General features: G+C 41.1%; 1 protein-coding gene across 1 annotated transcript; it reads left to right on the top strand.

The window, feature by feature from the left end:
- Positions 1–1,229: 1,229 nt before the first annotated feature.
- Positions 1,230–14,565, top strand: LOC103371231 (macoilin-1-like). Its single transcript, XM_008300482.1, has 11 exons — positions 1,230–1,435; positions 2,936–3,077; positions 3,206–3,332; positions 3,476–3,599; positions 4,138–4,316; positions 6,576–7,116; positions 7,428–7,586; positions 8,587–8,769; positions 8,861–8,981; positions 9,308–9,482; positions 12,320–14,565. The coding sequence occupies exons 1-11, from the start codon at positions 1,356–1,358 to the stop codon at positions 12,520–12,522; spliced, it is 2,034 nt and encodes a 677-aa protein (XP_008298704.1). The 5' UTR covers positions 1,230–1,355; the 3' UTR covers positions 12,523–14,565.
- Positions 14,566–14,814: the final 249 nt, after the last annotated feature.

Below are 14,814 nucleotides of genomic sequence, written 5' to 3'. Positions count from 1 at the left end.
CAAGTAAACAAATTCATTGTCTTAATAGTGTGTTTTTAGTTTTTCTTTTGTTGCGACACTGAGTTGATTGGTTCTTCTCGTCCAAAACATTTCATTGCATAGTTGACTGTGTGTTAACCCGCATATGACAAATAAACTAATCTTAATCTGAATCAGTGGCGTTTTTAGGCCTGAGTGTCAAAGGCTCTCGTCCTGGATGTTTTAAGTGCCGAGATCTAACTGTCTGCGTAAGTTTAAAAAAAAAAAAAAGTTAAAAAATAGGTCTGGATCAATCCTTTTCTGCATTCCAACCATGTGTTAAAGCCTTCAAAAATAATATGAGATATTTTTACTTAAAGCAATGGGATATTATTTTACTGCCATGAGCACACCTCTACAGAATAAACAGTTTAGCTGAGTAAGAAATTAGACTATTTTACTGTGGTAATATTGTGGTACATGGGTTAAGCATAGAAAGAAAGTGGGATTACCTTACTTTGTCTAGAGCACAGTGTCTCACATTTTATTTAATTTCTCAAAAACAAATTCAATACGATTAAAATCAAACTATTAGGTTAAAATCTACAGACTGCTTGGCTAGACTGAGCCCATAATGTGTCAAGATCCCACCATCGTGTCTGTGTGACACAAATTAAGCTAATACTCACGATAACCATATTCTGCAAACGGTTTATTGACTTTTGCGGTGTTTTGAACAGGCATCGACGCAGTCACCTCCGACCAACATTTTCAGTTAAACTCTCACACCGGCTGAAGTTTTTTCTTTTTGCTATTTAAAACTCACCGCAATATACGTGTGGCTACTATCTAGTGCTTTAATGAAATTTTAAGATATTCGATTTATTGCTAAAAGCTCTTGAGATAAAACACATTTCTGCCGAGGAAGCAAAAATCTCGAACAAGACTCCCAAAACAAACGTGGCTCAGTAAGCATGGACTACATTTACCACGTCAAGAAAGGCACCCAGGCAGTTGTTTTACGCCCAAGTAGCGTCAACATAACAAACTATGCTGATACAGACTAAATAAAACCACTGTAACATGTTATTGTCACACTTACCGTCCAGAAACGAATCTTTAAATTCTAAAACCGAGAGAAGCGTCTGGCTAGCAGGGGGCGGCCATGTTTGGTCCGGCGTCGACGCGTCGTGACGTCAGACGCTCGCCAGGCAACGCAGCGTGTCGTGAAAAGGGGAGGGCCTTCCGCGGGACTGTTTTTATTTATTTCTTTGTTTCATGTGCATAAAACAACAACAATGGTGGATAATTGAAGAAGTGTGAATATTAGGATGAGCGAATGACATTCCCAGTTCCAGCTACCGCACCGAGATCTCAAGTGAATCCACAGGGGGAGGATGAAGCGGCGCAATGCGGACTGCAGCAAACTCCGACGGCCGTTAAAACGGAACCGAATCACCGAGGGTATATATAGCAGGTACAAAAAAGGGGCTGGAGGGACGTTATTGTATAACAATGGCGCCTCTCTGCATATGTCAAGACGGGGCTGCTACATTCATATTTAGGCACGCTTTTGGTTTTGAGCTACATGAGGAGCTGAATGAACATGCCCGTATATTGTCACAATTATAGGCCCGGGTTAACGTTAGTGGGGCATCTCGTTCACGGTTCGTCTGCAGCTAGGTACCGAAATTGTGTTCAAATGTAAATGACTGGTGTCAATGCTACTGTGCGGGGTTTGCGTCTAAATTACACTCGGCAGATATTTATTTTATTTATTTTTAATTATTATTATTTGCTAAAAAATAATAATAATAAAGAAAGAAAGACAGACAGCGTGAAGTTGTGAGGAAAAAAAAAATCATTGTTGGAGCTCGACGTGACAGCAGCAATGTCAGGGGCGCTCGTTTTGAAGTCCGTCGATGGGGGTTTCTTCTCACCTGTGCTTTGTCTGCCACTGGGCTAAATTTAAACCAGCCAGTGCAATAATTACCACCAAAGTGCACGAACATGCAAAGCTACACGTTATTAGAAATGTATGAAAAAAACAATAGCCTCTCTCCTGCAAGCCAGAGAAAGGGAACCAGCTGTGCTTTAAGTAGCTAACATGTCCAGACATGACCTGATATACATACTTGCTCCCTCAAAACTAGTTTGGATGTCTTAAACGTGTGTCTTATATGCGTCTTTGACATTACAGGTAAGATAATATCATGAGGAATGTGCATTTATCTGCTTTAAAATCTGGATTTAAACGTGCTTCTTATAAACACATGAGACTTGTTAGACCCAGTTCTTTTGTTGAAACAGCTCCAAGGAATAGTCGGAGAGAAGTTCAGGTCTCAGGTTAAACAGTTTATTCAGGTCACAGGTAAAGTTTTACAGCGCTGGATTCAGAGGGACAGAGAGTGCTCTCATGTCCAGCTGAACTGAGATTTTTCGGTTCCAGATATCTTCTTGGGCTGGGCCTGCCCCGAACATAGATAAGACTTGTGCGCTACCGAGTTTAATTGGCCAGTTACCAATGGCGTGGACAGGCATACTTCTTCTGCGCTCTGTCCACGTCCTTGACATTTAGTAAGCAACATGTGTGGATGTTGTTGGTACGGCGTGTAGCTAAAGTAGCAATCGTATCTAATAGAAAAGAAGAATTTCTGCTGTCTCCAAGTGTGCAAACCGGTTCTTACCGGACACATTATCTTCAAGGACATAAGCTCAGCACAAAATACAAACTCAGAATACATAATAACTTGAATCTTAATTGATTATAAGAACCATAGGAATCATGGAAAAATACAGACTCAAAACACATAATAGCTTGAATCATACTTAATTATAACAGACTGTTGCATAAACCTGATGTCCAGATGCTTGTTGCTAAACCATCTAAATCCACCATAATCCCAGTCTAGTGGCTCCTCGTTATCTCCTCTAACGTGTCCGTGTTTAACAAGTTTACGCTGTCTCCTCTCCACAGCACGTTCCTGTACCTGAAGTTCCTGGTGGTGTGGGTGTTAGTTCTGCTGGCCGACTTTGTGCTGGAGTTCAGGTTTGAGTACCTGTGGCCCTTCTGGCTTTTCATCCGAAGCGTCTACGACTCCTTCAGATATCAGGGGCTGGTAAGAGTCTGTTTGTATTTCCCCTGCGCCCCTTCTCGCCTTCCATCTTGTATTAAGTCGCACTGAAAATGGTGCGGAGGAGCAAAGATTGATTATTTAATTGTGTGTCTCTTTTCTCCTGCACCTAGGCGTTTTCTGTTTTCTTCGTATGTGTGGCGTTTACATCAGACATTATATGCCTCCTTTTCATCCCCGTCCAATGGCTGTTTTTTGCTGCCAGCACCTACGTATGGGTCCAGTATGTCTGGCACACAGGTTAGCCCCAGTTTTCTGTGGATTCCCCCTCCCCCAGCAGTCAAACAGCCATACTCACCTCAAAGACTTTGTGCACAAGAAATTCATAGCTCCAAGTGTGCTGATTTTATTTTTGTTTTTTCTTGTCTCCTACTTTCACGCAGAGAGAGGAGTCTGTCTACCCACTGTATCACTGTGGATCCTGTTTGTGTACATCGAAGCTGCCATACGGTTCAAAGATCTGAAGAACTTTCATGTGGACCTGTGTCGCCCATTCGCAGCTCATTGGTAAAAATCAGTCGTTGTTTTTGTTTGTTTGTTTGTTTTGTTTTCAAATAGTGACTATCCATGATTAAAAATGAGTTTTTCATGCAATTTCTTAAAAATAAGGGTTCACATGCAACATGGATGAGCAATAAATTGATTTTGAATTTAAATTGCAATTTAAAACAACACAATTGGCAAACTGCAAACGTTGCAATTTACTGACTGATGCTGTAATTCAATTTTATTCAACTTAAGCAGATTGAAACTCTTAGGGGTTGATAATGCTGCCCATTGATCCTTGTGTGCTGTGTTTGCTCATCATGCACACTGTGGTTCGACTGACATGACCGGGCGATACTGTTGCATGTATAGTTTTACCAATTTATGCTGTCCTCCTTGTTTGAAAGTTACACTTTAATGGTTTCTTTGTGTGTTAACGGTCTATCTCGTGTTTTAAATCTATTACACAGTGAATACTGAACTGTAGTAGAGGCTTTAAAAATGTTAGCACAAAGCAAATCCCAATATGTTTACTGTCTGTGTTCTCCCCGCTCTCCAGTATCGGCTATCCAGTGGTGACTCTGGGCTTTGGCTTCAAGAGCTACGTTAGCTACAAGATGCGACTGAGGAAACAGAAGGAAGTACAAAAGGAGAACGAGTTCTACATGCAGCTTCTACAGCAGGCTTTACCGCCAGAGCAACAGATGCTACAGAGGCAAGAGCGGGAGGCGGAAGAGGGTGAGTTGTAAGATTGCATGAAACACATTCCCACAAGAAAAGAATGAAAGCACAACAAACATTCTGCAGAATCAACAAGCACTAATAGCTGCAAAACTAAGGTCAAGACACTCATGGACAGGATGACACGGATGTCAGTAGTGTGAGATGTAAATATTGCAAGACTTGTACTGGAATGTGCATTTACTGGGTACATGAACCAACTCACTGCACACATAATGAGGTTAAATGTGCATTAGTATCTCTTTTTATTTAAAGGGTGCTTTCACACGTGTCATTTTTGTGTAGATAAATCAAAAAAATAAACACCGACCAATACCGATATCCAATATTAAGATTTCTGACATCGCCGATAACCGATATTACCGAAATTCAAGTTTTGTTCACACCGAAAAATGAGTTTAAGTGAGCACTGTGAGAAGGTGAAATCTATTCAAAAGAAGCCCATACCATATTAGACCACATAGTCTTCTTTATCACGTCACAAAAGTAAAACATATTTTAATATTTAGAGTTCAAGTTCAGGACCATTTCAGTAAAAACATCTGTGAAATAGCAGCAATATCAAATGTAGAGACGAAGGTGCAAATGTTAGACAATCATCGGTTTTTCACATCAGCTACATTTGTTCATCGGACCGGTAACGATACATCAGAAAAAACACTAATATCGGCAGGTAGCGATGTGGTTGGCAATATATTGTGCATCCCTACCGTCAACTTAAAGCACTCACCTTTACAAGTTAACCAAGAGCTGTAGACATGAAGCCTTATGGCCTGACAGGATTTTCATTCATTATCAGGAGCATTCAGACCCGTTTGCAAACATGCCACCTTATACAGAATGCTGTACGTTATACAGATTTCACCCTATTTCAGTAACTTATCAACATGATCATAAAATCTTATTGTTAAAAAAAAACAAAGAAAACAATGCACGGTAAAAGTTCAGTCATGTTGTAGCTAGAGTCAGCAGCAGATTGTGTTGTGCTATGAAGTTTCAAAAGAATAACTTCAGTCCTCACCACATTTGTCGGGGCATCGGGTTTTTGGGACACACAAACATCATCATCTGTGGCTGACATTTATTCCTCTGGTGTAGTTTCAGTTTCAAATGTGACTTTGCATCATACACAACAGATGCTTCCACCTTGATGTGTCACACAAACTATGCAGCGTGCGTATTCTTCATTCTTTGCCAGTGCGATGACACAGTTGAACACAGGTTTTTTTTGTGTGTGTGTCAGTATCTAATTAATTTTACTGCCATTTATAGATCCTATCGGTTTCCTAGGAATTTTTTCATTGGGTGATGCAGGTGGGCGTGTGAAACGGTTGACATGCGTGCGTATGTGTAAATTAAATGGTGTGATTGACAGCGTGACATCCTGCATTTTACTGAACCTTGTGTGTGTCTGCCATTTTTTTTATTCACATAGAAAGGAAAGGCATCAAATCCTCATGTTTAAAGTTGAAACAGTTCTTAATTTTTGTAAAACACTTCCTTAAAATCAAATGATTCATTATGTGAATAGTTCAAGGTCAGTTTTTTATTGACTTATTGATTAATTTCAACCCTAACGCAACTGCTGAGTTATGGTGCCACTACATGTCACTACATGACATTGTTAAAATGCTAAAATACATGAATTATGGCAGAGGCTCAGCACAAACCTTTTATAACTCCTTTTCACTGTTTTCGTAACTGTACCAAAAAACAATCGCTGCACTCATGTGCTGACGTGAATATGGCTACAAGCTGTTTACGCACACTGTTTATTCGAAAGCTCACAAGTTTATCTTTTGAACTCGTGCTAAGATTGTGTATCTGCTGTCACAGAATGGCATGATTGCTCATCTTTACTTCTAAACCACAAACCAGCCTAGATTCAGGCCGAGACCACACTGTACTTTCAGCTTGACACAGATTTTTAGACACTAGAATTCCAGTGACAGCTGCTTAAACAACCTGAATCAACCAAAAAAAAAAAAACACCAGATTTGATCCTACCAAACAGGTTAAGTATGAAAGCACCCTAAGATTAGTTTTTCTAACATTTTTTTTGTTAATAGAAAGTACAAAAGGGTTTTGCAGCCTCTTGCTGCCCTGAGGCGGTTTACAGATCTTGTCAGATACTGTCTGTGTTTTGTGTCAGTCAATCAAGGTCATCGTTCAGTCTCTGTTTATGGCCAAATATGTGAAATCTTCCAGTGTGATATTATTTGTCTTCTAACGCACAATACACTTGCTTTCATTCAGCTGCTTTAGCTAAAGGGATCTCAGAGGTGGAACCTACAGTAGTATCCCAAAACGGAGCACCTCCTGGAAAGAAAAGCACCTCAGTCCCGCTACCAGAACTGGAGTACCGGGAAAAAGGGAAGGACAGTACTGCAAAAGAGCGCGAAGGCAAAAAACAAAACACAATTGGGATCAATAACAACAGTATTATACACGCACTGGACTCCAAACTACAGGAGGCAGAGTATATTGAGAACTACACCGGGGCAAAGAGACTGAATAACGACCTGGCAGGAGAAAATACACACAGCGATACTAACACACACACTACTTCTAAAGAGGAAATGGGGGGGACGACGAAGAACTTCAAAAACGCCAGCGGAGGTGGAGGCAACAGCAACTCATCTCCGCGGAATCACAGTTCTGCAAACGGCAGCGTGCCGCCGGGGTCCTCGACCAATAAGAATGAGAAGAAGCAGAAGGGGGCAGGGAAGGGACAGAAGGATCCGGTGGAGAACGGCATCCCCAATAACCAGCTGGGCAAGCCAGACGCTCTAGTGCGGTAAGAGGCACGCTGTTGTGATGTCACCACTGCCATTCGTAGATACTACACAACCTTGTTGATGCAATTCATGTTAACATCCAGCATCGGTGTCACTGTGAGGGTTACTGGCCAATACCATGTTAATAATCATACATGGTGTCTCGCTCTCTATTGAATTTACATGATCGGTATACAAAAACAGGCAAAATGAAGTTTATATTCCAACACCGAGATCGATAAAACGATCGTGCCTTCACCTTCTGTATTGGAAGAGCAGGAGTTTTTACAGGAAAGGTGTTTGCCAATGTTGTTGTTCTCTCTTTTCAAAGGCTGGAGCAGGATGTGAAGCGTCTGAAGGCAGATCTTCAGGCCAACAGGCAGTTGGAGTCAGAGCTGCGGAGTCAGCTTTCCTCTCTGAGCAGCCAAGACCGCAGCCTTCGCTCTGAGCTGGGCCAGCTGCGCCAGGACAATGAGCTGCTGCAGAACAAGTGGGTGCATTTGTACTCCTAGAATATGCTATACTTGATAGGTTATAGTCACTTAAACTCTGACAGCAATGTTGCTTCAGTTACTGAAACACAAACGTACCAAAACAATAGGGCATTTACAAGGGACAGATTTGGAAAGCATCAGAGTCCTTTAATAAGAACCTCCTAGTTTGGTCAATGTGTGTATGTGTCAAACTAATCACACCAGGAAATAGGAGTCACTTTACACCACAAGTAAACTAAATACTTCATGCTACATTTCTTAGCTGATGTGTGACCTTGAGCCACATACGACTATATTCAAATCAGCCACAACATTTTAACAGGTGAGGTGGATCACACTGACCATCACGTTACACTGGCACCTGTCAAGTGATGGCAAATACTGGGCAGAACTGTACGGCCAGTTCTTCAAGTTGATGTGATGGAAACAGAAAACATGCAGTATAAAGACATGAGTGACCAAAGCTAGACTATGATGGATAGATGACGAGGTCAGAGCATCTCCAAAACAACGGGTATTATGGGTGTTACCAGTTTGCACAAGTTAGTGCCTAACAAAAATGGTTGACAGGGTTATGTGCACCTTAGGATCATTAATACACGCAGGAGCAAAGAATAATCTATGTAGTCTGATCCTACAGAAGAGCCACTGAAGCACAAACTGCTTAAAACGTTGATGCTGCTGTGACAGAAAGGTGTCAGCTTGCTGTGTAAGGGGCTGTGTAGCTGCAAATCAGTCAGTGTCCATATGGTCAGCCAGATGCGTGTGTGTTGTTTACCTGGGAAGACACAGCAGCAGGATGCACAATGCAAAAAAAAAAAAAGCGAGCCTGCAAAGTTAGTGTGATGATCTTCTGGGAAACCTCGGATCCTGTGATCACGTGGATGTGACTTTGATATGTACCACCTACCTAAACATTGTTTAAAACATATGTGCCCCTGAGCGGCAGATGATTTTAATGTTGTGGCTGATCGGAGCATCTTCTCTATACTTTAGGTTACACAGTGCCGTCCAGGCCAAGCAGAAGGATAAGCAGGCCATCTCTCAGCTGGAGAAGAGGCTAAAAGCTGAGCAGGAGGCTCGGGCTCTGGTTGAAAAACAGCTGGCTGAGGAGAGGAAGAGAAAGAAGATGGAGGAGGCCACTGCTGCCAGAGCCGTAGCTTTAGCAGCTGCAACTCGGTACAGGTCCTTGTTTCTTCTGCCTGTTCAATCTTGACCATTTCTGCTTTTTCCACTATCAGAAAAAGCTGATTTCTCCTCTGTCCAACAGAGTGGAGTCTACTGATTCTCTGCGTGGTCGTATCAGAGAGCTGGAGACAGAGTGTAAGAAGCTCAGCATGGACATGAAACTTAAGGAGGAGCAGATTCGGGATCTGGAGGGCAAGTGTCAGGTGAGGCTGCTGCGCTGTGAATGTAACTTTGTAAGATTTGTCTTCAGTTAAAAAAAGAAAACAAAAAAAAAACCTGCTGCTGTATTACAACAACAAACGTGATCCCTTTTAACAAAATTATGTGCCATTTAGTTTTGGGTAATTGATGTAATTAAGCAAAGAGACCCCCTTGGTATCTGATTTCATCAAATGCCACACTCTCATGTTTGAAAATGAAAATATAATAGCATCTGTAAAATACACACAGAAACTGAAACGTGTTCTGATGTAACCGTCTCTGTATCATTTTTTTCCTTCTGCTTCTCTTTCATTCTTTTCACACGAAGGAGCTGCGCAAATATAAAGAGAATGAGAAGGACACAGAGGTGTTGATGTCAGCGCTGTCAGCCATGCAGGAGAAGACCCAGCACCTGGAGAACAGCCTCAGCGCTGAGACCAGGATCAAACTAGACCTCTTCTCTGCACTGGGGGACGCCAAGAGGCAGCTAGAGATAGCACAAGGTAGATGGCAGCTGCAGGCATGCAGAAACTTACTCTTATTACTATTAGACGCTCTTAAAACATCCAAGTTTTTTAAATCATTCTTTTCGAGTCCAAGCTCTTGAATAAAGCACAAAAATCATTTTAAATAGAAGATGAAATCCTACCAAAATGACTAGAGGGCTGTTGGAGAAGATAGCAAATTGAAGTTGAGATTGTCTCTCTGTGTGATGAAGTGATAAGCGATTTAAAAAGGCGACAAAACGAACGCCACATTCAAATGATTTCAGTGTGGTTCACATGTCTTCTGTTTAGTTTGCTTTTTTTGTCTAAAATTATAACAAATTAAAATAGCTGCGACAGTCAAATGTCAATTTCAAAAGTTGTTTTTCCCAGTTAATGTTTTTAAAATATATGACACATTTATGATAGTGGTCCCCTGCCTTCGCCCTAAGTCGGCTGGGATAGGCTCCAGCCCCCCCACGATCCTAGTGAGGATTAAGCGGTGTATAGATAATGGATGGATGGATTTATGATAGTGGCTTTTGCTATTTTTATTATAGCAAATATTAGTTTTCTTTTAAGTGGTTACTTGGTCATGTTAGAATAGTGGGCAAGTTTAGTCTTGGGCAACTCAAAAATTAGAGGTTTTTGATTCCAATTACTACTTGTCAAGGCAACAGATAATCGATATTTGGATCAAGACTGACATATATTTGCAATACCAATTAAAAGTGCGATGTAAAAATTTAGAATAATACAAATTCCAAGACGAAACTTAGTTGAAATGCCCTTGTTTAGTTATATTTTCAACGTGTTTAATTAAATGAGAGCTTTTTATTAATTCTACTTCATTGCTGATAGGCTTTTAGTGGCATGTGACATATTAAATAGTGCTCTGGGCGCGCCGTCGCGTCACAGACTGGTGACTCCAGATAGAGAGAAGTGGCTGCATCATAGCCAAAGTAGCACATTTTAAAATTAATTTATTTACATCATGAAATTTTTGAGACCAAATCGATGATCAGCCAGGCCAATAACTGGTGAACATAGTGTAAAGCTTCAGTATTAACTATGCATCTTCTGATCTCACCTCGGTTACCTCACTCTTCACACACTCAGACAATGCAGCACATGAAACCACTGCAGAGAAGTGTGTGCGTAGTAATAGTATTAGAGGATAAGGTTGATTTCACAATTGCTGCTTAAGTAAATGTCATGTAGCATTCGGTGCCGTAGCGCATTACACCCACTTATTTGCTTGTTGCTGTCAAGCACTGACTCTGCATCAAGCGAACTACACTTCTTCTTCTCGTCTTGTAATTTTGCCAGCAGACGTTTTGACTTGTCATAGCAGGAGAGGCCCAGGTGAAACTAATCCCCTTTAATGATGGATCAGCTCCAGTAAATGTCCCAGAGAGTCACTGAGAGCACAAATGGAATGTGGTCCTTACTTTATGTTATTAATTACACTTGTGCGCTCTCCCTGCTATGACTTGTCGGAGTGTCAGCTCTGGGAAAGATCTGTTATGTGACGGGGGTTTTCTTATCTGAGAACGAGCCTTTGGAGGGGTTGACATGACAGCACGCATGATCACCTCCAAGTACACTGAGGGCAATGAGTCCGTGTTACCTCATTTGACAGAAACCTGTTATTTCTGATGAAACAGTTCTGAGCGTTGTGGTGCCAGCTTTAGATGGTCACACAGATCAGTCCCGTTGCCTTTGACACTGCCAACAAAGCACATTTGTTTGAGGCAACTTCATTCTTTTCCGTTGCCAAAACATTTCCATGCATTCTGTTTTTGCAACCAAATCTTCCCTTTAGGTTTTTCATCTCCTGTTCCTGAGTCATTTTCCTTTGAACATCCAAAACCTCTTTGAAATAACATAGTTTAGGGTTTGTTTGTTTTTTTATAATCTGGGATATAAAGAACTCTGAAATTTGAAAATGAGAAACATGTACATTTTTGTATCAAGCAGCAAAAGTTTGACTTTGCCTTTACTGCAATGTGACTTTGTAATGTCGATACTGGAACAAAAATGTCTGCCGCCCTAATTTAATTTGAGTTTAAATATGCACTGATAGGGAACTTTCTCCCTAACACCTGACAGCAGTCACACAGGCATGTTTTCTCTCTACACTGCTTCACATAGAGGTCAGAAATCATCTCAGCAATAGAAAAACCCCTGTAGAGCTGTCAGAGATTTAGGTTTACACATAGCCGGGTATTTACAAAAACGGATCTACGTTTTCAAAAAAGTCTTCGTTTACACAAACCTGCAGGAGCTGCTATGACAATGCCAAATCTACAGGGGGCACAGTAATGAGAAACATAAGCCATGCCAGCCAATCAGAATCCTGGACAAAATACAGCAACGAATGGCACAAATTACTTCCTGTTACTTCAGTGATAATGAGTGGCGCGAGGGTCGTTTGTTCGGACCGACAGAGAAGTGGAGCTACTCTTAAATGTGGTGTTAGAGTACAAAACAAGTAAAGTACTTGAAAATATTGAGTGGGAAACATGTCAATCCAAGTATATGTCCAAGTCAAAGTAAGCTTCTTAACAGCATCCATTTCTATCACAGTAGCCAAACTGTAAACATGGGTCGCACACATATGACACTGATGGCGCTTTCGTTGCACACTGTGACGTCAAACTCAACCTCCTCCTGTCTACATGCATAAAGACAGAGTTTCTCCAAATCTCCACTGTGGCTGGAGTTTTCAGATATGATTGTTTTTGGTGACTTGTAGCTTCGTTTATGTGTAAACCAAAGGCCCAAACGTATTGAAATATCACCATTTTTGCTACGTGTACATGAACATCTTTGTCTCCTTCGTCTCACCCCAGGCCAGATCCACCAGAGGGAGCAGGAGATCGCCGAGCTGAAGCAGAAGATAGCGGAGGTGATGGCGGTGATGCCCAGCCTGTCCTACTCGTCAGACGGCAGCAACCTCAGCCCCGTCACCCCACACTACTCCTCCAAGTTCATGGACAATAGTCCCTCCTCCCTGGACCCCAACGCCTCAGTCTACCAGCCCCTCAAAAAGTGACTCTGACATCGACGCTTTTGTCAGACTGAACTTTTTCCCTCTTTCGTTATTTTGCTCTCATTTCCGGTTTGGGTTGTTTCTGAGTTTACTAGCCCCTGACTGTTTTTTTTTTTTTTTGCACTCTAACGTACCACACACAGTGCACACAACCCCCCTTCATACATATTCGTTTGTCGTTTTTTCGTTCATTTCGGTTCTATTATGAGAACTATTATTTCGAGGGGGTTGTGTACAATAGGATTTCTTTAGTTTGTTGTTTTGAGTTTTGGGATTTAGCCATCAGACAGCGTGATCTGTTTGAAGGGGGAGAAAGGAACACAGAATTGGTTGGCCACATGTCTACCGAAGAGCCATCGTGCATCGCTGTCATGTCAGTCTTCTTTTGGTGTACAGTCTAAACGCCCCCCTCTCCTTCCTTATAGCCATATTTTTCTTCTGTAGTAAGCTGACACCCAGGCTTTTAATTTTAAGAAAACAATTGGCTATTCATGATGGTTTATATGAGGCATGTTTTCAGTTCAGATGTGAATTAGAAGCTCACCTGTAAAGTAATGCCCCCGTGAGAGATACATGAATGTACTACTGTTCATGTTTTGGTATCAGCATTAACTTAAATCAGTGATTGTTTGTTTTGTAATGTTTCAGTTCAGTTACAACGATGTACATTTCTTCTAAAATAGTGATATTGAACAGGTAAACTTTTTGCTGTGTTCCTCAGATATTCCAATACAATTTAGTCTCCTAATGCTGGACCAGTGGATTCTCCAGGATTACCAGTACATGGACGAAGCAGACGTAGTTTTGTCCTTAAGAATACTACTGCTAGATTGGACCTGGCACTGCCAAAACATTACATCGACGCTCACTCGTTTGCTGCAGACACCTTTTCCTCTCCCTTCTGGACCAAATTAGAACCCGTTAGGCCATATTGTTCACCGGATTTAATGATGTCGAGGTAACTGGTCGTTACCATTATTTGCAGATTTTTACAGTGCCTTGCAGTTTCTCTTTTTGAGATGCAGAAACCACATACTTTGCAAATCCTGGGATCTAAAAGCATCAACTTCAAAGCTGTTGTTCTCTCTCGAGTTCTGTTTTTTTGGTTTTTTTCGTTTGTACGAGTTAAAGATCTCTCACAAAGTCAGTATTCAAAGGCTAAAACAATTAAAGTGTCACATCAGACACATTCAGTCTCGTTGCAGCTAATTGACCACGTTATTGCAGACTTAAAGGGAAAACTTAACACTGGACATGGTACAAGTCATTTCATAGTGGCACAGTCTTGGTATGCCAAACACCAACCAAACTGATTGTCTATTATCATGCCGTCTAGCTGGCATTTTGTTGTTTACAACGATGTACATTAACTTACTGAGGAATGTTTTCTTTGTTAATTTCATTTCAGTTCTTAAGTGCCAAGTGTTGATGTTCAGTTTCCATCCATACTTTGATCGATGTAGCTAGCGTAACGTTTGCAGAAGAGTGCTGTTATTTTTTTTGTCATTAGAACATATTCAGATGGTGTTGTGTTTACAAGGTTCTGGGCTGATCACGACGAAGCAGCAGATGGTCAGTTGGACTGATTGTGTTATTCACACGTTTATTTATTTGATACAGACTTTTTTTTCTGAGTGGCACTTCTTTGATATTTCCCAACATGTTCAGTTGGTTTCCTATATTTTCTACCAGGAAGGATTCTGTGAATGTGTTGTGTTGGGAAAAGGGTACCCCTGAACCATTTTGACCATGTTGTGCTGTCATGTCGCCTACCTGAAAAAAAAAGAAGAAAAAAAAAAAGATGTATTGTTTGTGGATCGCTCTGGCGTTGTGAATTCAGTTCTCAAGTTGCTTTTACAAGTTTGTGTAGAAGGAAGAGAAGGTTTCAACAAAAAAACAAAAAAAAAAGTGCTTTGTTTTATCTTTTCATTGTTCCACCATGTTTCTTTTCTTTACTCAGAGTGATGGTGGCCATGTCACACTTCTCACTTTGATCATCACTATTAAAGAAAGTCTTGCTGGTGGCAATGCAAGCTGTTGACTCTCTGTGCATGTCATGATCTGTGAGTCTAGTTCTCCTTTTTTTCCAGTCTTTTTTTATCTAAAACTGACCACAAGATGGTGACAGTGTGGTCTGCAGAATTTAAGACAGAAATACAAGCCAGTTGATGCAGTTGTGGAACCTTGTGAGACTTAATTTGAAGCACAGCAAATGATTTATGTTGCTGTAGACCTTTAAGCCAGCTTATCACATTTTGCTTACATTCTCTACCTAAAACTTTATCTCTGCAAGAT

This window comes from Stegastes partitus, unplaced genomic scaffold (assembly GCF_000690725.1).
Source record: "Stegastes partitus isolate 25-593 unplaced genomic scaffold, Stegastes_partitus-1.0.2 Scaffold1548, whole genome shotgun sequence".
Taxonomy (NCBI): Eukaryota; Metazoa; Chordata; class Actinopteri; family Pomacentridae; genus Stegastes; species Stegastes partitus.
Note: the sequence above shows the minus strand (reverse complement) of the source record. Positions and strands in the feature narration are given on the sequence as shown.

What these genes read in the sequence shown, in the direction of transcription:
- LOC103371231 (XM_008300482.1), top strand. Translation starts at nt 1,356, where the DNA reads ATGAAGCGGCGCAATGCGGACTGCAGCAAACTCCGACGGCCGTTAAAA. An exon ending in GCTTTAGCAGCTGCAACTCG is followed by an intron (nt 8,770 to 8,860) that starts GTACAGGTCCTT and finishes TCTGTCCAACAG; the next exon opens with AGTGGAGTCTACTGATTCTC. An exon ending in ATCTGGAGGGCAAGTGTCAG is followed by an intron (nt 8,982 to 9,307) that starts GTGAGGCTGCTG and finishes TTTCACACGAAG; the next exon opens with GAGCTGCGCAAATATAAAGA.